Raw genomic sequence first — 22,621 nt, 5'->3', positions numbered from 1 at the left:
ATACAATTGGATCTCACACAACATTGAAATGTCATTCTATGATCCACCAAACTTTTGCCAAAATGATTGCACTGTTTCAAGTGCATGAGTGCTAGTAAGTAGGCTCCAAGCAAAATGTCGTGCTACAAAAAGGACTCTCCTTTGAATCAAATAACCATCACCCTCAACATGTTAATCTTCCTGTCTTGTAGTAAAATCATGATCACTATCCTATTTTTCTTGGTTTGTTTTGAATTCAGCAATGGTGTGAATGTGAGATCCTCTGAAGGGAGGAAAGGGCAGTGGCAACTGCTCCTCAACAACACTGGTGTGGTTGGCATGCATGTGGCTTTAACCTACAAAGACACAGTCATAATGTTTGATCAAACTGGAGCTGGCCAATCCGGTTACCGACTTCGCCGACGCTTCAACGGAAGTCGGTGCACAATAAACCACCATGATTTGTTGGACTCAACATGTTATGCTCATTCTGTGGAGTATGACATCAGTGCCAACAAAGTGAGACCTCTGAGGCTTGACACCGATCCTTGGTGCTCCTCTGCCTCATTCCTAAGCAATGGTACACTTTTGCAAACAGGTGGATTTGAAAAAGGTGCCAAAAGGGTCAGATTCTATAGGCCTTGTGGGAATCACCAATGTGATTGGATTCAATCAAAGAAAACACTATCTGATGAGAGGTGGTATGCTTCAAGTCAGATACTACCAGAGCATAACAGGGTGGTGGTTGTTGGTGGAAGAAGAGTTTTCACATATGAATTTGTACCAAAAACTAGTCCTGGTGAAAAATCCTTTGACCTTCCATTCTTGCACCAAACCAATGACAGGGATGGAGGAGGGAACAACCTCTATCCCTTCCTCCACCTCTCATCTGACGGAAACTTGTTCGTTTTCGCCAACCGTGATTCGATCTTACTCAACCTGAGAAGGAACAGAGTGATCAAGACCTTCCCTCGGATTCCGGGGGAAGGGTCAAGAAACTACCCAAGCTCAGGTTCATCTGTGATGCTCCCATTAGACCACAGAGATAACTTCCAAAAAGTGGAAGTTATGGTGTGTGGAGGCTCATCCATTGGAGCACTTGAAGCTGCTAGAAAAGGCCGATTCTTAGAAGGTTTAAGATCATGTGGAAGAATGGTGATCACAGGGAACAACAACAAGTGGGAAATGGAGTACATGCCTAAGCCGCGTCTTCTTCATGACATGTTGATTCTCCCTACTGGTAACATTCTTATCATAAATGGGGCTAAACATGGTTGTGCAGGGTATGAAAATGCTAGAAACGCTTCACTTGAGCCTTACCTTTATAGCCCCAACAAAAAGCTAGGAAAAAGGTTCACAATGCTTAAATCCACTAAGATAGCTAGAATGTATCACTCATCGGCAACTCTTCTTTCTGATGGGAGGGTTTTGGTTGCGGGTGGTAACCCTCATGGGAGGTACATTTTTCACAATGTGGCATACCCAACTGAATTGAGACTTCAAGCATTTGTTCCACACTACATGGAAAGTAGGTACCATAATTGGAGGCCAAGTAACATGACGATATATGGCGGTGGTGGAAGACATGCAATTGGGTATGGGAAAGAGTTTAGAGTTGAGTTCTTCCTTGAGAAGAGGATGCAAAACAATGAGGTGGGGTTCAGCGCCTATGCGCCGCCGTTCACCACGCATTCGTTCGCCATGAATCAGAGGATGCTGAAGCTGAGGTGCAAGAGCTTGGATAGAAAAGGTGGTGGGTGGGTTGTTGCAGTGTTGGAAGCACCACCATCGCCCAATGTTGCACCTTCTGGTTATTACTTGCTCACTGTTGTGAATGGTGGGATTCCAAGCATGTCTCAATGGGTTCAGTTTGCACACGCCTAGGATTGTCTTTGTTCAATACTTCAGTTCCAACATACTAAATACTATCTTACTATAATTTGTTTCTTATAATAAGGAACATAGGAGGTAGTACTAGTTAATGAAGAAATTTTCTTATAGGAAGAAACATGACTGGAACGCTAATTTATGTAGGAGCAAAATGATATAGTTAATTCTGCATGAATTAGAAACTCAAATTGTAAGCCAACAAAATAATTTGAAGTGTATTCAGAGTGGGTATGGTAGTTTCTTTTTTTCACACATTGTTTGAGAAGGTTATACATAGATTTCTACTTGAATGAAACTTGTTTTAAATGAATGTTTTCTTTTGGTCTTTAACACAAAACTTCTTACTATATGCTATCACATATTCACTTATTAATATAAAGGATGTTTTTTTTTTGCTGTTTAATATAAAGGATGTTTAATTCAGTTGATTGAACAAGTATACTAGTTGTGATATTATCTTTGATTCTTATAGATAAAAAAAATATTCATAGACTGCGTATGTTGTTAATGCCAATAATAGTTACAAAATAGCTTGAGAATAGAAATTTAATTTTGAAACACTATTATAATTAATCCTAACGATGTAAGACGAACACGTTTTTTGCCTCTCTCAGTTGAATAATGAATTGTGTGTCATCAACATCATATGAAAGGATCCAAAGGTTGGTTTTCTGGTTCCATGTTTTGTTAAGGTTCAATTTAGTTTTTTTGTTTTTTCAAGCTCAAAGATCTAACCTACGTCTGTTACTATAATGGTATGTTTGGTTAAGACAAAGAAGTGAAAGGAAAGAAGGTGAATGAAAACAAAGATAACTTTGTAAATTGTTTGATAGGAAAAATGAAAGAAAAGAAAGTTAAGAATGTAGATAATATATATCTAATAAAGAAAAAAGTATAAAAAAAAGGTTTTTTTTACACTTTCATCTTAAATTGGGTAGAAAGACTTTTTAGGTGAACTAAGTAACTTCCCTTCCATTCTTACATGAAGATGGTGGACATTTATTTCTCTTCATTTTCTTCACATTTTTTCTACTTCTTTTGTTTTGATTGATACCAAACATAACGGGAATTATTGTTTTTATGAAAATGTGGGAATGCCAATATAGAATGAACTCAACGACCACTAGAGATTTATGTAACCTCGTGTATATGATACATGTAGGCTTACTGCTTAAATACATTAAATAAAGGTGTGATTCTTATTTTTTGATCAGTAAGAAAATAAAGACAAACTAGCTACGGAGAAACGAAACATACGAAGCATCCGCAAGGAGGTTTAGAGACAACCCTACAGGAGCTAAGTCGTCCCAAGAAATAAAATCTACATAAGAAGATGAACCAAGCTTGGCCAGCCAAAACACAATGATTAGCTTCCCTAAGGACATGCTGCAATGTTAAATTTCATTGTCTCCCTTGAAGCTGATGGATCTTGTTCATGATAACTGTGTATAGATGACAATGGTTGAAGTTATCCTCTGAAGCTATGTGTGATGCTTATTTGTAAGCACGGTCGTGTAAGATGCAAGGCAAATTAGGCATCAGCCCAAGGTCCAAAAAAAAAATAATTTTTAGGTTCCTAAATTTTTTTTTTTATTAATTATTAACAAATTTTAACTCATCAAAATAAAATAATTTAGAATCTCTCTCTTTCCTAAAAATTAGTCAATCAATATCATATTTTTAAAAATTAACCAATATCACAATTAATGTCATTTAAAGTATTTTATTTATCCAAAAAAAAAGTAAATCCTTATTAACTTTCCTTTAACCCATCCTAATTCCCTAACTAACGTATCTCACTCTCCAGACTTCTTCATTCTTTACGTTTTTTCATCTCCTCATATTTTGTTCATAAAAAAAATCTATTATTCTCCTTTCCTTGAATGAAACCTATTGTCTATTGATCAAATTTTGTCTCCGTGACTCAACCTCTTTGGATTTGACATCGTTTGAATTCTGAACGCCTATAAACCGCATACATCCTGGCGTCCCGCGTACGAAGCCTTCATCTCCATCCCGGTGGATTGGTGGAACGATTCATTTCACGGACATGACTCTGGGTACGCAGCAATACAACATGTATCACGTAGCACTCTTGCGTCTGACACAACATCAAAACAACAAAATCTCTGTCTGTTTCCAACTCCAGATTCTATTGTTCTGTTCATCGATCATCATTTTCTATATTTATTTTAGAGTTTAGTTTATTTAGATTTCTTTAATATTTAGTTAATTTTTTTATTTTGATTATTTACATAAGAAAATGTCAAATAGAAAGTATGAATCTGGTTATAAAAAATTGAAGAAAAAATGAAAAGTTGAAAAGCTAATTGAATCTCAACGTGGTGCCCTTGATAAATTTGTTATTATTCATAAAAATGACGCAGAAGCAAGTTCAATAGGTGAAAATGTGATAGAACAACCATTGATAGATCATACTGACAACGAGGAAAATGTTATAGAACAACCACCTATAAATAATACTGACAACGATGTAGAACAACCACCTAGAGATGATACTGACAATGGTGAAAACGTGATAGAACAACCACCTATAAATAATACTGACAACACAAATAGTCATAATTTCAATCAAGAACTAGAAGACAATATTTTAGAAATAGGAGTAGAAGGGAATGTTGAGCATAATAACACTTCTAGTGAAGACAATATAAAAATTGATATTTTATATAATATACTAAGTCTCTTTAAAATTCTTGTAAAAAAAGACTCCTTTAACATTTTCGCCTTAAGCTCCAAAATGTCTGTACACGGTCCTGTTTGTAAGCAAACCATGTATCCCTTCTAATAAAAACAAACCATGTATCCGATTATGGAACGTAAATAAATTATACATTTATACGCACGCATTCATGTGTGATCATGGGTAACCACTAAGGTTGCCCTAGTGGTGGGAATTGGAATAATATGCATGAGATCCTAGGTTTAAAGAAATGTGTGTGATCATGGATAGTGGTGAATTTTTTTTAGTGGGAACAAAGAAATACTTTATAATATTTTTTATAGACAAAAAATATTACAAGTTGTAACAAAATATATGATCTCATAACAAATGATAAATGTTATGCATACGTCATTTGTATACTGAAATCACATAACAATTATTTCATCTTCTTATCTTTTATTATTTTTTTGTGTTAAAACAACATGAACTTAGCTTCTGTTGAGTTTTTATCTAGAAGAAGCTAAAGTTAATTATTTTACGATAATTTTGGTTGTATTTTGTGTAGAGATATAATAGAGGCATGAAAGAGGATTGAAGAACTGAAATGCCGCGTTCAACGCGAAATCCTTGCTTAGCGAGCTCAGTCCAAGCAAGCATGCTTAACACAAGAAGCAACATTGGAAGACAACTGTCACGAGCAAGCGCACATTATGCAGCTTAGCGCACATCCTACAACTTAGCGTATGACCACTTGATCCAGCTAGACATGTGCACTCAGCGTGAGTGTCGTACTAAGCGCACAAGAAAGTTCTGATTGACCAATCAATTGGTGAAATATTTAAAAGGAAGAAAACTTTCAGAAACTTAACAACGAAGAAAGATAACAAAAACAAAGGAACAAAGAAGCAAGGAAACAAATAAGCCATTGGTGAAGGAAATGCGTTTCTAGTCTAACCTGTCTGTTTCCCTCCATTTCTCTTCCATTTTCTTTTGTTTCATCCCATCTTTTTTTAATTTGTAAGTCTCTTACGACAATATATGAGAGGCCAAAACCACTCGTTGTTATGAGTTCTGCAAACTAAACTCTCTTTGATGTAATGATTATAAACTATCTATTAATATGATGTTGATATTATTGTTCTTTCCTGTGCTCATTCACATTTTTGTGGTCTGATCATCCATTTTCATGAGCTGTTTTAGGATTTAAGAATTGAGAAATGTTTATATGCTAAGAACTTTTAAAGAACACCTAGGTAATCCATGTTTAGGGATAAAGTGATATTGTCTAGCCTATCTATGCATCTTTGCTTGTAATCCAAATTATTTAATATAACTCTTAAGGGATTAGGAGCGATATTAGGTGTTTTAGGCTTTCTCACTTGAGAGATCATGATTAAAGTATGTTAGAAGGTGCGGGTAATAATCATATTCATGTTAAAAAGAGAAAAATCTATTAAGATTACATCAAGAGTAGTTCTGACATGTGGAACCCTCAACTCATTCCTTAACTCATCACAACACCATCTCACAATTTCGAGCGTTTGTTTTCTTACCCTTTCATGTTCCTTGTTTTGTAGTTAATTCACTTTAGTTTATACTTGTATTTAATTAATGAACAAGATTCAATTTGAGTCACAAAATGCTTAAACATTACATATATATGTATATGACTCTGAGTACTTGTGAAATTGATACTCCATCTTATCGATTTATTACTACTTATACAATTTGATACACTTACTAATGAGTTAACAACAAACAAAAAACAAAAAGACCTAAGTTTCAATAAAATACAATTGTCCTCCACATTTTCATACTTTGAAAATGTTATACAATTTTTTTATTGTCAATACTATAAAAAAATCTCTTTATATATATATATATATATATATAACAAAAACACTCATGATTGTGTATTTTATTTTTCACAAAATTTATTAAAAAATATTTTTAAAAAATATTTTTTAACTGTTGCATTTGTCACATACAACCAAAATGCTAATTAATGATCAAGCATTATGACCATTGTAAGTAACTTTTTCTTTATATTATGGCAAAACAAACTTCAGAAACCATTATCCACATCTATGATGTCAAAACACCATTGAGTTGCCATATTTTATGCAACATTTCCCTCGTAATAATTTTGTAACACACATTCTCCCCAGCAATCTGACAAAAGCATTCTACCATGACCTACACAACTCCGTGAAAGCATTTTCTTCATGATAGACTTTATTGTTACCATTCTCTTGTCCCACTTTCACAAGGTTCTACACAATTAAATCCATTTTTTCTCTCACAAAAAGAACTTATTTATTGCCTAATACTTTAACTCGAAAGGCTGTAATTTCCTTTTTTGTATTGTAACTTGAAGTAAAGCCTCCATCCGATGGTTTATTCGGTGTTAGTTGCATTGATGATACCCTAACGGAGAAAGCATAACAATCCATTTCAGTCGAAATCCTAAATGATGATAGGGGTGTAATCTAACATGTTTAGATGTATATCATATTATAATCATTATGGTGATAATAAATTCATGAAGAAAAAAATATATAATAAAAACTAAGACTAATCATATTTATAAAATATTTAATCATGTTTTTAGTTTTTGAAATTTGAGATAAATCCAATTTTATCCTCAAATTGAAAAAGAAATATCTGAATCCTTCAAATTAAAAAAAAAATGTTTTTAACTCCTGAAGTCAAACGACGTTAACGGTACAAACTTTAAAGTGATACTCAAGTGCAGTAGAGCTACATCACCACCACTTTTGATTACTTTTGTTAATGTCAAATGACTTTAGAGATTAAAAACATTTTTTAAAGTTTAAGAGATTAAAATATTTTTTTAGTTAAGAAAAAAATAAATTTATTTCAAATTTCAATGTCATATAAAATAGGATGAATAAGTAATTAGTACCTCTGTTTATATTTTCAAGATTAAATTACTTAATTTATTAAAAAAATAATTAATTTAATTGATAACAATAAATTTATATATTTTTTCAAAAGACTATTGTCATTGATCGTTCTTTCTTTCCTAAATACATGTTAATATAATATCTCTCTTATTTAATTAAAAATATTTTTATTTTTTAGTCTAAAAATGATAATTAATGCATGATATAATATGAACTATAATCTTACATAAATAAACAAATAAATTTAAAAAATTGAAACTTATAAACGGATGTAGTGTTTTTTTAAAACAAGCTGATTGATGAGGCACCACGATGGTAAAGGCTGAGTTGTTCGTTTTTCGTGTTTAAGCAAATGTAACCAATTAAAATTACCAAACCACTTGCTGCTGGTGTGATTAGCTAGCATTACTCAATCAAGAGATCACATCATCAGCTAACATTTATTCTCCAATATATATGTGATTGATTAGCATTGATGAGTAGAAAATTATATTTCAAATAAGCCAAATATTTCTCATATTTTTTTTAGTATCAATTCCATAATTGTATTTGATTGTATACCTATATATATATTGGCTGCATCTTAATCAATAATATTCACTGCAATATTCAATCATATTCTCTGTTTTCTATAAAAAATTTGTGTCAAATTCCAACAGGGAAAAAAGGAAAACACTATTCAACATTCACAATCTGGTAATGCCTGTTGCTGTTCCTATCCGCAACAGAACATGCCTGTAATGGATAAAATTTCAACGCCCTTCCTATAAAAAAACACCATCACTGCGCAACTTGTTCTGTTTCACGTTCAGCAACCAACTATAAATTGTTACCAAAACCTTGCTACTTGAAACTCCTACCTGATTCTACCTCCACCCTTATCCACGTTCTGTTACTTCAGCTATATATCTTTTCTGTTCCATCTTCAACTCCACTTTAACCTTCAGCTTCAAGTATGACGATCACCGCGGCGCCGACGGTGAAGGACAGGTGCCTTGAGGTGAGGGGCAAGGTGATTTTGACCCATGTCACCGGAAACATTGTTGTTTCTCCGGTGGTTGGAACAGAGTCTGCTTTCTTGGGTGCAACTTCAACCGTTTCAAGTTCACGTCATGTTTTTGATCTTGGAATACTCCAGTGAGTCTATGATATCATTCTCCTTTCTCTACCACCTGTATATAAAAATAAAACGACTTTGAATATGTTGGCAGTATTCTTGGACCTTGTTAAGTGTTAACAAATTTTATACTTTTATAAACATCAAATTTAAGGGAAATCTATATTTTTTATCAAAAAAGAGGAACATATAACCTATCGTATTAAAATTTTGAAAATATGTTCATCAGTTCATATATCAAAATAAAATTTTGTTTACCAGTATGATATGGTATCAAGCAAATGGTCAGGAGTTCGATTCTGAATCCATAAGAATAATAAAAACATGGCTAGAGAAATTAGCCGATTAAATGAATCTCAGGTTGTAGTGTATGCTCTCGGCCAGATACCCGGGTTCATCCAAAAATTTAACTTTTTCTTTCATTTATTTAATTATTTTTGCTAATTCTGATTTATATTAATTAATTCGGATAGATTCTGACTGTGTATTAATTAATTTTGATAGATTCTGCTTGTATATTAATTAACTCTGATAGTTTCTGGTTGTATCTTTTGTATTTTAGCTTTATCTACTAGCAACATAAAACATCTGCAATCTGCGTGGAACTCAATGAGAATTGTTCACTGAAACTTATTTTGGAAAACAAAAATGCAGGGGATATAAGTTGCTATCTTTGTTCAGAGTCAAAATCTGGTGGATGATACCACCTGTAGGGAGATCTGCAAGTGATGTTCCAATGGAAACTCAATTGCTGCTCCTGAAGAAAGAGAAGAGTCTGCGCTTGAGGATGAGTTTTCTTCTGACTCTGAAGAGCCAACTACAGAGAACACTTGCTACATTCTCCTTTTGCCTGTTTTGGATGGACAGTTTCGCACAACTTTGCAGGGAACTCAATCAAATGAGCTCCAGCTCTGCATTGAAAGTGGGTAGTTAGTTCACTCTTTCACTTTTTGTTTTGCTTGTTGTGCAAAAGAAAAGAAAAGATAACTCATTATTATCATTCTCAGCTCACCTGTTTGATTTTTATTTTTTTTATAGTTATATGACTTTAGATTTTTGAATGCTTCAGGAGATGCTTATGTTCAAGCTTCCCAATCACTAGAAGCAGCATTTGTGAATTCAGGGGACAATCCATTTGAGTTGATCAGGGACTCTATCAAGTATGTTTCTTGTTCTGGAATGTCATTATTCTATGAAAAATGATTCTTGCTCACCCTCTTAGTTGTCTACACCTTGAGAGATATAGGAAGAGAGGAAAAATAGGAAAATGTTTTGTAAACATTCAATATGTTATTCAACACCTGGAGAGAGTAAAAAGATATAAAATATATGTGTGATATGATATTTTCTTAGAGGATAGTATAAGTTCTATTAAAAAGTATTAAAAAATTAAAAATAATAAAAATTAGAAGGATAAAGTAAATAAAATCAGTATCAATTTTTTTAATTTTTTACATTCATTTTTTAAAAATAATTTTTTAATGAGGACAACACCTACTTTTTTTTATGAGACAACATAATATTTAATTAATATATTCAAGTAAAAGAAAATACTTAGTGAGGATAGTTACCCTCACATTTGTACATATGCTATGATAGAGTTTATGATGTATTAGGAGAGAGAAATAATGATAGTTGTTGGCGAAATGTTTAAAATTATTGGTGGTTTATATATCACTCACTACCCTCGAAAGATAAGTGATTGATAATGTAATGTGATAACAAGAAAGAGATAGAGAAAAAATGAGAGGTGTAGACGGGGTGTTTGAAATTTATGGGTGTCCAAATATAAACACTCTCTTCCATGTTGCTACTCATGATTCATTACATTTTCCATTTATGATGACATAGAATATTGGAGAAACACAAAGGGACTTTCTGTCATCTTGAAAACAAGAGGATTCCTGCACATCTTGACTGGTTTGGATGGAGCACTTGGGATGCTTTTTACACTGAAGTGAGTCCACAAGGAATAAAAGAGGGCCTTCAGAGGTACACTAGTAACACTATATATACTATATTATCAACTAACTTCACCTATGTGATAGATAGCCTGCAAATTTTTTGAAGATGTCAATACTCAATAACAAATGATGATTTTGCCTTTTGTTAAACAGTTTCTTAAATGAAGGTTGTTCGCCAAAGTTCATCATCATTGATGATGGATGGCAAGAGACCCTCAACACGTTTCGCAAAGAAGGTGAATCAGTGATTGAGGGAACCCAGTAAGTCTCTTTTCAACTGAGATCACATATTTTTTCTTCCATTTCTTAGTCATCATGCTCACATCTTCCTTGAACTGCTAGGTTTGCAACCAGACTGATAGACATTAAAGAAAACAAAAAGTTCACCAATGCAGGCTCCGAAAATTCTTGTAACAATCTCCACGATTTTGTTGATTCCATCAAACAGAATATGAATGTAAAGTAAGTCATCTGATCCCATAAAGATACCATTACCATGACTCCATTGTAACTTAAGAACTGACAATGAGTATAATTCTGCAGATACGTTTACATGTGGCATACTTTAACTGGTTACTGGGGAGGTGTACTCCCATCATCAGATGCATTGAAAAAATATAATCCAAAGATTTTATATCCAATTCAGTCACCTGGAACCACAGGGAACCTTAGAGATGTAGCCATGGACAGCTTGGAAAAATATGGAGTGGGAATCATTGACCCAGAAAAACTATATGACTTTTACAATGATTCCCACAGTTACCTTGCAAGCTGTGGTGTAGATGGAGTCAAAGTAGATGTCCAAATTTGATAGAAACGTTGGGTTCTGAGTACGGTGGACGTGTTTCGTTGACCAAACGGTTTCAAGAAGCACTAGAGCAATCTGTAACAAGGAACTTCAAGGACAACAATCTCATTTCTTGCATGTGTCACAACTCTGATTCAATTTACAGGTTTGCAATCTATCTAATTAGAGGCGAGTACAATCTAAAATTTTGTTTTATCCCTTCTCTGACTAGTTGTTTCTTTTACATTCTCAATTTTCAGTTCAAGAATAGTGCAGCAGCAAGAGCATCTGAGGATTTCATGCCAAGAGAACCAACATTTCAAACCTTACACATCGCCTCTGTCGCATTTAACAGTCTTCTTCTTCTGGGAGAGGTATTTGTGCCAGACTTGGACATGTTCCATGCAATATTCCTTTCTCATTACTTTGTCCAAATGTTTCTATGAACATGTTAATGAGTTACTTGATATGATTCTTAAATCATAAATGATTCTACTTCAGAGCAAGCACGAGACAGCCGAGTCCCATGCTGCAGCAAGATCAATAGGTGGTTGTGCAGTATATGTTAGGTAAGGCACCAAAGCAGATAGAAGTCTTGATCTTGCTGGTTTACCTTTTTAAAAATCACTTTCTTAATAACATAAAAATTGGAAAAAAAGAAGAAGATATTTATCAAATTTGATACATTACAGTGACAAGCCTGGAAATCATGATTTTAAAATCCTGAAGAAGCTAGTGCTGCCTGATGGATCAGTCTTGAGAGCAAGATATGCCGGCCACCCTACTCGAGATTGTTTATTTGAAGATCCTGTAATGGATGGTAAAAGGTAAGTTAAAATGTTACTATCTGTCTCTAAGAATAACCAGAATTTTCTGAATAGTTTTCATTCTTTACTGAAAATCATATTATTATTGACTATTTTGCAGTCTGCTGAAAATTTGTAATTTAAATGTTCTGACTGGGGTGGTAGGCGTCTTCAATTGCCAAGGAGCAGGAAGCTAGTCACTGAAATCATTGGAAGCCGCACCCTCGTGCATAACCATCTCAGGGAAAGTAAGACCCCTTGATGTTGAATTTCTTGAAGAGGCTGCAGGTGAAAATTGGAATGGAGACTGCATAGTATATGCCTTCAAGGCAGGTTCAAATTATACTTCATCAATGCATCACATTTTATTCTATGCTTTCCTTTTAGAACCTAAAAGTCTAAAACACATCCATTTCTCTAGAATTACCAAAACTAACTACTTCACAATACTTCAGGCTTGCTTTCCAAGGTGTCTTGCAGAGGAAAACTTGAAGTATCCCTGGAAACTCTCCAATGTGAAATATATACAGTATCTCCAATAAGGGTCAGTATGCTAACATTGCAATCTACATTTTGTGAAAAACAATCTATACAAAGTCTCTAATGTGAAAAAATGTTAATGTATGTCTGAACAGGTGTTTGGTCATGATGTGCAATTTGCACCAATAGGATTGCTTGACATGTACAATTCAGGAGGAGCAATAGAAGCCTTGGACTGCACCATGGATGTTGCACAGTGCGTAGTAAAAATCAAAGGCAGAGGATGTGGCCGTTTTGGAGCCTACTCCAACGTTAGACCGAAAAGTTGTGTAGTGGACATGAAGGAGGAGGAGTTCTCCTACATCCCTGAAGATGGATTATTGACTATTACACTTGGTTGTGAAGGCAATTCAAGGGACATGGAATTTGTATACTGAGGTGGCTCTGTTAAGTCAAAGTGAATGTATTCCAATTCTTCTTCAGTGCCATTTTTTTTATTTACTTACCTAACCCCGGATGTAAGCATATGTTAGAATTTTGTTGTAGTAAGAAAAGAAAAGAGTGGTTTAATTGGTGATGCAGTACTGTAAATATTTTTGTATCGTCTGTATACCAGTGATGAGACACCGTCTTATTCTTTGTAAGTAATTTGTAAAGATATAAGAAAATTTAAGGGGATTTATTTAATAGAAATTTTTAAATAATAAAAATAATTCTTCTTGTATTCAATTAAGATAATTATGATTTTTTAAGGAATTTAATAAAATTTGTTGGTATTCAGTTAAATTTTTTTATAATTTTAAAAAAATCTTCTAACATTAAAAAGTATATAAATTTTGATGAATTTTTTTTGGATGGATTTTAATAGATTTCTTTTCTTGAGACTTTTTAATGAAAAAAGTACACATCAAACTATGTCACTCAACTCTTTAAGATTTCATAATACTTTTTTTTTTCTTCCTTTTACTCCCAATTGACATGAATTTCTTTTCAAATTCACTAATTGATTTATGTTAATTCCAAAAATACAATTAGTTTTGATCTCAAACAATATTTTTATGTATGTAAAATTATAATAAACAATATTTTTATGTACATAAAATTGTAATATATAGTTAGAAGTATGACAAGAGGCTGGGGTTCAATCCATGATTCGTGTGTAACAAAATATCTATGAAAAAAATAATCTCTTAAATGAATTTTTGTATGTTGAGAAGGATTAGTAATTGAGTCTTGGCTAAAAATTATTATAATTTCAGAGGCTAAATTTGAAGTCAACTCAACAGCAAAGAGTCTTAGTTAGTTGATTTAATAGATGTGTGGATGTTATAAAATATCAATTTTTAGGCATAAAAAAGAAAAAAACTAAATCCTGAGAAGAGTGTCCGGAAGCCCATATTGAGAAGCCCATATGTGTATGATATTTTTGGCAGCAAAAGGCGTCCCCTGGTCTTATCCACACTCTTGTTTTAAACCCTTCACTCACTCACTCACTCACTCCTGTTCGTAAATGTCTATCACTTCCCTCACCATGGCCGAGTCCTGCCTCCTCTCTTCTCCCTCCTCACTCTTCCACACCAAAACCAAACCCTCTCTCTTTACACCCCCCTCCAAACCCCTCACACTCCAATTTTCATGCCTCAACTCCTCCGTCTCTCTCTCCCTCGCCGCACCAACTCACCGTTCTCCCCTTGTAACTTTCGTGGCCCAAACTTCCGATTGGGCTCAACAAGAAGAAGAACAGAGCCTCGCTGAAACCGAAGCGGGCCTGGAAAGTTGGGAGCCCAACGGCGAAGACGCCGGCGATGAGAGCTTCGTCGAACCGCCGGAAGAGGCCAAGCTCTTCGTTGGGAACTTGCCTTACGACGTTGATAGCCAGAAATTGGCCATGCTTTTCGAACAGGCCGGAACCGTTGAAATCGCTGAGGTCAGAAACAAAGAGAGAGAGGCTCTTTACCTTCTCGTGTTTCAATTTGAATTTATGTTAATGTTATTGTGTTGGGGTTGAAAACTTGAAATGAGCGTGCGGTGTGGTTCTTTCTTTTTTTGTTATTTTAGGTTATTTATAACAGGGAAACTGACCAGAGTCGCGGGTTTGGGTTTGTGACGATGAGTACTGTTGAAGAAGCTGAAAGCGCTGTGGAGAAATTCAACCGCTATGTAAGTTGATATATAACTTGTTTTGTTTTCAAATGTGAATTTGGGGGGAGGGGTTGAAAAATTCGGTTTGATTTTCGTATTGAATTTATGTGTGGTTATGAATTAACCAGTGAGGATAGGAACTAGCTGTGCAGTGAATCCTTGTTATGTGTTTGTGACAGTTGAGAAGGGATGAAAGTATGTTGAAATGTTTGCACTAGTAAATGTGTCTCGTTTAAAATGAACAAAAGGATAATGGTAAGTGTTATCAGTTGGTGTTTGCCTAATTGTCTATGGTTGTAACAGGGTGTAAATAAATATGTACAGGGTTGTCAAATGCTGACTCTTAAGTTGCATGCTGGTTGTACACACGACAAGGATTTGGCTAGGATGCACATGTGAAATCCATAAATAGTAACATCATAACATAAAATCCCATATTAAAACGAAGAAATCAATGTTCAACAGTCCAGGAGGTTTCCACCTAGTAGGATTTGGGGAGGATAGGTGTTTGCAGCCTTACCCCCCTTAACCGAAGAGGCTGTCTGGAGGATTTGAACCTATACTGTTATTTGTCCAACTATTGTAGCATTCCATCCATATTGTTAGAAAACTATGATATGACCATTTTAAAGTGCCTATACTTCCTCTTCTGCATCTCTGGATCTGCAACATGTGTCTCGGTCTATCCCATTAAGAGGAATGATGGCATTTCAGTTAATGTGAATTTGTGTTGGCTGCATAACTTGTACGATAAAGATGAGGTGGTTTATGGCTATGATTATTTAATACCTTATAAAATATATAGTTACATCTTAAAGTTGTGTTGTGAGTACCAACCCATTCAACTATTTGTTATATTTTTGTTTGTAAGCCACTGAATGAAATACAACAAACCTTTATTAGTTTGGCCTTTTTAAATTTCTTGTTGCTATGGAAGCTTTTTTGCTTGTGCAAAGGAATTTTGAGTGACTCTTTTAGTACACGTGAAATGCATCTTACATGTCATTCACATTCAAAAGCTTGAGTGTATCCTCATTAATGTTTCTTACTAATTGCTTTTATTGTGTTCTGTTTGTTCTTTTTGAACTTATTCATATTATTCCTGACAGGATATCGATGGAAGACTGCTGACTGTTAATAAGGCTTCTCCAAGAGGAACTCGGCCCGAACGCCCACCACCTCGTCGTTCCTTTGAGTCTTCCTTATCAATCTATGTTGGTAATTTGCCATGGGATGTTGACAATACCCGGCTGAAGCAAATTTTCAGTAAACACGGTAATGTTGTGAATGCTCGGGTAGTCTATGACAGGGAGTCAGGTCGATCACGTGGCTTTGGCTTTGTCACAATGTCTGATGAGACAGAAATGAATGATGCCGTTGCTGCTCTTGATGGCGAGGTATTACTCAAGTTCTTTGTAAAATTTTCAATGTTACCTGCATTAATAATTAAATATGCTGAAAGCTGGAAGGGAACTGGAATGTCATGGGCTATGCTCTAGGTAAGTGGTTTGAGATTGGAAATCACAGCTTTTGAAATTGCCTCTAGTGTGTGCTTTGAGGGCAGGGTGAAACAATATATCAAATTGACTACTTTTACTGTTTATTTTTTTTTATCATTCTGATTTTTTTTTTTTTTTTTCAGAGTTTGGACGGAAGGGCAATTAAGGTGAGTGTTGCTGAGGACAGGCCAAGGCGTGGCTCCTTTTGAGCGTTAGCATATGTAGTTCCCCATGTCAGCTGCTGGAGTTCTCTTGCATTTTTTTAATAGCTGAGGATATACTATAGTGTCAATTTTTGTTTAAAGGAAAATCCTTTCTTGGGGCGCCAATTTCAGATTAGATTTAAGTATTTCGTTGTTATTAATTTAATGTCCAGATGAAAGTTAAGTTGTAATTCCTGACTCCGGAGATTGGAGATAAGTAATACTTTGTTGTTGCCTTTTTCTTTTGGGTTATTTGCTATTATTTATGCAATGAAAATAGGGAAGGGGAGTTCTGTCGCGAGTATTGTAGAACTGGTTTTTCTCGATTTTACTATTCAATTCAGGCCGTTCAAAAAAAAAAAAATGATTCAATTCTGCAATTGTTTACTTTTGGGTGAAGACCGCTAATGATCTTGATGTGAGTTCCTGGTACGATTCAGCGCTGTTTCTTTATGCTTTCTTAATAAAATGCTTTTATGATTGAAAAATGTCTAAAATATTTCAAAGTAAATCGTAACAAAAAAGGTAAATGGATTAGTAGTTTTTTTAAGAAAAGTTTATAAAACTAGCCTAACAGATTGAATTTAATATGTATTGTTAGTGTAAGTTTTTACACTGTAATTAAAAAAAAATCATATTTGATATGACTTCAAAGAATTTTAAAAAGTGAATAAATTAAATGAAAGTGTAAAAGATATTTACATAATATGCACACGAATTAATTCACTATGCAGAACATGAACTTCATACTATACTCTACCAGGAATGGATCTTGTAACTGTAAACATTAACCTTACAAAATTCAGGAAACTTTATCTATACAAATTCTAACGGCATGTGTACACTGGCATCTGAAGCATTATTCGCCTTCCAAAATTCAGGATTTTGGTTCTATTTTAGTAACCTCGCAGTTGAGCATTATCCACCACCTTTGAAAAATGTTTCCAACAGGACTCAACATTCTTCCTCCAGGCTTCAACTGGTCAATAAGTGGTTGGGGAATTTCTGGTGCTGCTGCTCCAACGTGAATGGCATCATAAGGTGCAAACTCTGGCCAACCTTGCCTTCCATCTGTCAACACAACAATTATCAATATGCTAATCCAGAGTTCCAACTATGGATTCATTTAACCGTTCAATAATCATGCAGCTATCCATTAGATTCAATTGTGATGTATACAATATCACACAGATTGAAAGATTTCAGATGACCATAACAAGAAAAATACTTGTGGATCAACTCTACTTTCAGATTTAGTGGACTCAATAACCTCAAACAAATTGCAAATCTTGACAAACAGGTTATGTTTTCACCATTCAACAGAATAAAAAGTATTCAACCTCTCACATTATGTTATCCCCTATGCCTGAAACAAGGACTAAATTTAACTATTGTGCTAAAATGAAAAGCTTCAATGTTTCGGATTTAATTCAACAGAAAATTTAAGAAACCATACCACCAGCATGGACAGAAAGGGAACCCTCTTTCAATTGGCAGCTGCAGCACTTTTCTGAATATTCTCTATTGAAAAAGAAACCAATTCAGGAATATGCTCCACACCAACAGCACGGCCATGGGGTCCAACCATTAAGGCAAAGCAGCAGTCAGGTACCCCGTTCCTGCAAATAGGTCCAAATGTTGAAATTGTGAACTACACCAAATAAAGATAACAATGTGAAAAGCCTGAAAACTACCGTAAAACAGAACACTAGTGGGTCCATTTAGCAGCACATCTTAGAACCTTCAAAATATCCACCTTGAATTGGGATTACACAAATCAATAGGAAGAACCTAATTCTAATTGGCTTTCAACAAATATACATCTTGCTACGCCTATACAACTTCTCCAAGGAAGGAGGGTGATGTAGAACTTAGAAACTGTCAAAACTACTCTTCATCCACATTGTTCAAGCAATAATATCCATCCTTTTCAATTCAGCCTTATTATTAGTACAACTTACAAACAACTTTTATAACAAGTTCTATTTTACCATCTATATTAATAATCAGCCTCATTAACACAGTACTGTAACTTAAATCACTTTACCAAGGGAATTATATGCCACATCAAGAACAAATCAAATACACAACACAAGTTGTAATGGAATACACAGAAAAAACTGGATTCACTAACTAACAACCTCCCACTTCACTTGAACGCAGTCCAATACAAATTAGACAAACAATAATCTTCTAATTTGATTATAATACGAGGTTGATGGAGCATATACCATAGCCAACGTCCAAAGCATGCATCCCAGGCTGCAAATTTTCCTCCAGCATATGCGGCGCAGATATAGTGGCATTGTACCCTATGGCCATGGGGCTGTCATCATAAGGTGCAGCTCCATCTGGTACAAACAAGGCTTTATCAACTGTCTCCATCACTTCAGCCTCCTTACTTGATGTGATCACTCCATAGCGCTGCAACCTCTCCACCAGTGCTTTGTTATTACTCATGCCACTCAATGAGCAAAATCGCTGCATTTTTTTTATTTAATTTTTTTTAATAATTTTGGATTCAATAATTGTTTAACATTAGAAAAAAATACAAATGACATGATTAAGGCTAAATTAACAACAATACTGCACTAAATTAATAACAAATTGATGCAATCGCCAATTCGCCATATGTGAATTTAAACAATTATATTTCAATGATTTTTGCTTAATTTAAAAAAAAAAGAAACTTAAAATTGCAAAAAGAAAAAAGAAATACAGTAGAAACTCTTTAAATTAATACTCGGTAAATTAATAAACTCTCTAAAATAATAAATTTGTCCGATCCCGACTTGGACCAATGTAAAAAATTGAAAAACTCGATAAAATAATAAGATAATAATTTTTCGTGAAATCCCTTTATAATTTTCGGTCTCAAGAAAATTATAAATTGATAATTCATAGAAACTGAAAAAAAAAATATTACACTCTATTGAAATATGATTCAATAGTTGTCTGTTTTCCTTTAAAGTTTAAGTCTATTTGGAGCTCATCTGTAACTTTTCTTATTGCATCCAATAGTTCAGGTGTTGTATTTTTATATTGTATCATAAAGTTGTGAATAATGTTCGACGTCATAAGTGCTTCCTTTCGCGTAACAGGCTCCAAAGACACCGTATCATCTTCGCCGTCATCCTCTGCATTGTTCTCAATGATAGTACCCACAATATCTTCTAAACTCTGAACCTCCGAACATGCTTCATTTTCACCTGGATAGTTAATTAGATTGTCGATATCCATCTTATTATGATAGCCACATTGATTGATCATAGTCTCGAGGTCTTGAGTTTCTTCATCAAAAGTGGATTCATCCAAATTTCTTGCAACGTCACTAGCTGAACGAATTTTACAATGTCGAAAGCAATTCACTATTGTTTCCTTTCGAACATCTATCGTCCAAGTTGGGATTGCCAAATTGATAGCATCAAGGGCATTTATCTTCCCTGGATCAGATTGTTTCACCTCATAACCTTCCAATATTTTGCGATAAAACCTTCTACGGTAATGCATCTTGAAAGCTCTTATTATCCCAACATCGCAAGGTTGAATCTTTGATGTCATGTTGGGTGGCAAGAAGAGCAACTCAACATTTCTTAGTCCTTCAATATTTCTTGGATGTGCTGGACAATTATCCACCACAAGTAGAACTCTTCTACCATGCATCATTTGGTCAAATGAACGAACATATTCATAAAAAAACACACTAGTCATCCATGCTTTTTTGTTAGCTCGATATTGACAATCCAAGCTATTCATGTTGACATTCTTGAAGCAATGAGGCTTTGCATATTTCCCAATAATCCATAGAGGAATTTTTTCAGAGCCATCTTCATTGCAACAAATAACTACCATCAGCCTTTCTTTATCTTGTTTTCTTCCTTCAAGTTGTTTTGTTGCCAGTGAATGATCAACTTGTAGCCTATAAAACAACCCAGTTTCATCCATATTGAAAACATCTTTCATAGGGAGCTGATCAATTTTCTCCCGAATCGATACCAATTTCGGCTCCATGTCTTGTACATCAACAAACCCACTCTCGCCAAAACGACGAAATGACTTTATGCCATGTCGGTGCTTGAATTTCCCAAGTCATCCTATTGAGAAGTTAAAATCTGAATCATCATGAGGGTATACGGGTTTCATTGTATCTTTTGCCTTCTGCAAAATTAATTCTCCTGTGATATTCACACGTTCTTGATGCTGGAGAAACCACTCATAAACAACCTTCTCCATGTCAGGATATTTTGCTGGTTTGTGTCTTTTAATCTCTGCTTTTTCCTTTTCTATTTCAGCAGAGAGATAGTCATCTGACCGCTTAAGTGTGTTTGATATTGTTCTTTGACTAAATTTCAACTCAAATTTTCCCTTAAGCCATCTCTGCAAGTCTTTTTGTGTGCTTGCATGATTATCTCTCTTGTACTCACACAACTCTTTACGTATTTGATCTGACATAGTTGATTTTGCAACACCTTTTAGATGAGAAGTCGTCTTGTGAGATATGGTTTGAATACTCTAACACATTCGTGTAATTTATATATGCCAAACTTGCTTAAGAATACATTGAACACATTTGTTCCTCTTGTTTATATTTATTGTACTTCAAAGTCAAAAGTCATTATTGATTTCCAATGCATATGAACACAGTAGTTACTAATTTACGTTGAGTTCAAGGTTCGTTGCAACATAATTCTAAGAGACATAGATTAATTTGTCTTTTTGTTTGGTATGTACAGTATAATTACTTAAAAACTCTTTAAATTAATAATTATTAATTTATCGATAAATTAATAACTCTCTAAATTAATAAATTTCTCCGGTCTTAACATTATTAATTTATAGAGTTTTAACTGTAGATTACATGTTTTAATTAAATAATAATTACCTGCATCCTAAGGAAGAGAGCATTCCCCATGAGGAAATTAGGGTTTGGAAGAAGAGGTTGGTGATGATTGAGATGGTGGAAGAGTGAGGTTGAGAGAGAGAAACGCGACGGTGCTTGGAGAGGGTTAGAGAGAGTGTGTGAGTAGCTGCAACAACCATACGCCAACGCAGGAAAAGGGTAGCAGTGGTACTGCACCCTCATTTTCTTCTTTTCTCGCTCTTTCTTTTCTTTTCAGCCTTTTTTTCCTTCACACGCTCTCATCATCATATATTACCCACACGTGTCAACCCATTCATCTGCCTCGGCCCATACGTGGGCTTGCAAAACACTCTTTGTTTACTATGATGCACATTCAGAATGAATAACCACTATTTTTTTTCTTTCATTTTTTTAATTATCCAATTAATCTTAGATTTTTATTTTTACTTATTTTATAAATAAATAAAAGGTTATTTAAAAAAGAAAATAATTACAACCACTATTATTTCACAAAATGAAGAGCAGAATATACTTTGCCTATCATTAGTGGCACCACTACGTAACAAATAAATAAAGAGAATATCTGTGCACTTTTTAAATCAAGAGTATTCATTCACTAATCTTGCAAGTAAGCTTTCCAAAAAAAAAAATCAAATTACTTCTTTATCTTATCATAGTGACATGTTGTTTCCCTTCTTCAATCAAACAATGTTGAGAAGAAACATAGCTAACGGCTCAAGGTTCTTTTGTTTTTCCTTCATCATGCAATGATTCCGTTGAATTCGTATGTGAAGATGATATTAAAGACTTGTTTGTGTAGACGTTGGATCTCGTTGGCACATATTCCAAAGCAACATTTTGTGAGAAGAATTTCTTGTTTCTGCTTGAACGCTGGTTTGAAAGCTAAGGAATGGAGAAACAAACATGTTGTAACAAATGGGTAGGATATATTTTTGGATGTTAGGGTGCTTTATGTGGTTATTCTTTAAGCACATTGGTGAACATGCAAAGAGTCTTGTTTTTGGACATCCCTTGTGCTCAAAGCAAGCTTGTTTTCATTCTTAATAAAATATGTTGCTCATATATATATATATAATGAATCCTAAACTTAACAATTAGGGTCAGATAAGGATGGTTGTAATTTTTTTGTTTTTGATTTTCAAGACAAAGCATATATGACAAAAATGAAGTTGAAATTATTTTTACTCATTTTTAAAATATTTTTACATTCATTTTTAAAATCAAACACCACTATATACATCGTTATAATTGTCGTCGTT

General features: G+C 34.3%; 2 protein-coding genes and 2 pseudogenes across 2 annotated transcripts; 3 read left to right on the top strand and 1 right to left on the bottom strand.

Annotated features, from left to right (window-relative positions):
* Positions 1-114: 114 nt before the first annotated feature.
* On the top strand, positions 115-1,981 carry LOC100814200 (aldehyde oxidase GLOX). The gene has a single exon (XM_003528082.5). It carries the CDS (start codon positions 115-117, stop codon positions 1,861-1,863), a length of 1,749 nt encoding a protein of 582 aa, XP_003528130.3. The 3' UTR covers positions 1,864-1,981.
* Positions 1,982-8,437: 6,456 nt separating this feature from the next.
* Positions 8,438-13,323, top strand: LOC100813664 (probable galactinol--sucrose galactosyltransferase 2; annotated as a pseudogene).
* A 754-nt stretch (positions 13,324-14,077) lies between these two features.
* LOC100790280 (31 kDa ribonucleoprotein, chloroplastic-like) lies at positions 14,078-16,789 on the top strand. Its single transcript, NM_001252736.2, has 4 exons — positions 14,078-14,563; positions 14,695-14,796; positions 15,888-16,175; positions 16,421-16,789. The coding sequence occupies exons 1-4, from the start codon at positions 14,147-14,149 to the stop codon at positions 16,484-16,486; spliced, it is 873 nt and encodes a 290-aa protein (NP_001239665.1). The 5' UTR covers positions 14,078-14,146; the 3' UTR covers positions 16,487-16,789.
* Positions 16,790-17,216: 427 nt separating this feature from the next.
* Positions 17,217-21,563, bottom strand: LOC100813132 (protein-L-isoaspartate O-methyltransferase 1-like; annotated as a pseudogene).
* Positions 21,564-22,621: the final 1,058 nt, after the last annotated feature.

This window comes from Glycine max, chromosome 6 (genome assembly GCF_000004515.6).
Source record: "Glycine max cultivar Williams 82 chromosome 6, Glycine_max_v4.0, whole genome shotgun sequence".
NCBI lineage: Eukaryota > Viridiplantae > Streptophyta > Magnoliopsida > Fabales > Fabaceae > Glycine > Glycine max.
Note: the sequence above shows the minus strand (reverse complement) of the source record. Positions and strands in the feature narration are given on the sequence as shown.

Excerpts from the sequence above, each read along its gene's own strand:
- LOC100814200 (XM_003528082.5), top strand. The coding sequence starts at position 115 with ATGTCGTGCTACAAAAAGGACTCTCCTTTGAATCAAATAACCATCACC.
- LOC100790280 (NM_001252736.2), top strand. The coding sequence starts at position 14,147 with ATGTCTATCACTTCCCTCACCATGGCCGAGTCCTGCCTCCTCTCTTCT. Across the intron at positions 14,564-14,694 it reads GAACCGTTGAAATCGCTGAG|GTTATTTATAACAGGGAAAC; the intron begins GTCAGAAACAAA and ends TTGTTATTTTAG. Across the intron at positions 16,176-16,420 it reads TTGCTGCTCTTGATGGCGAG|AGTTTGGACGGAAGGGCAAT; the intron begins GTATTACTCAAG and ends TTTTTTTTTCAG.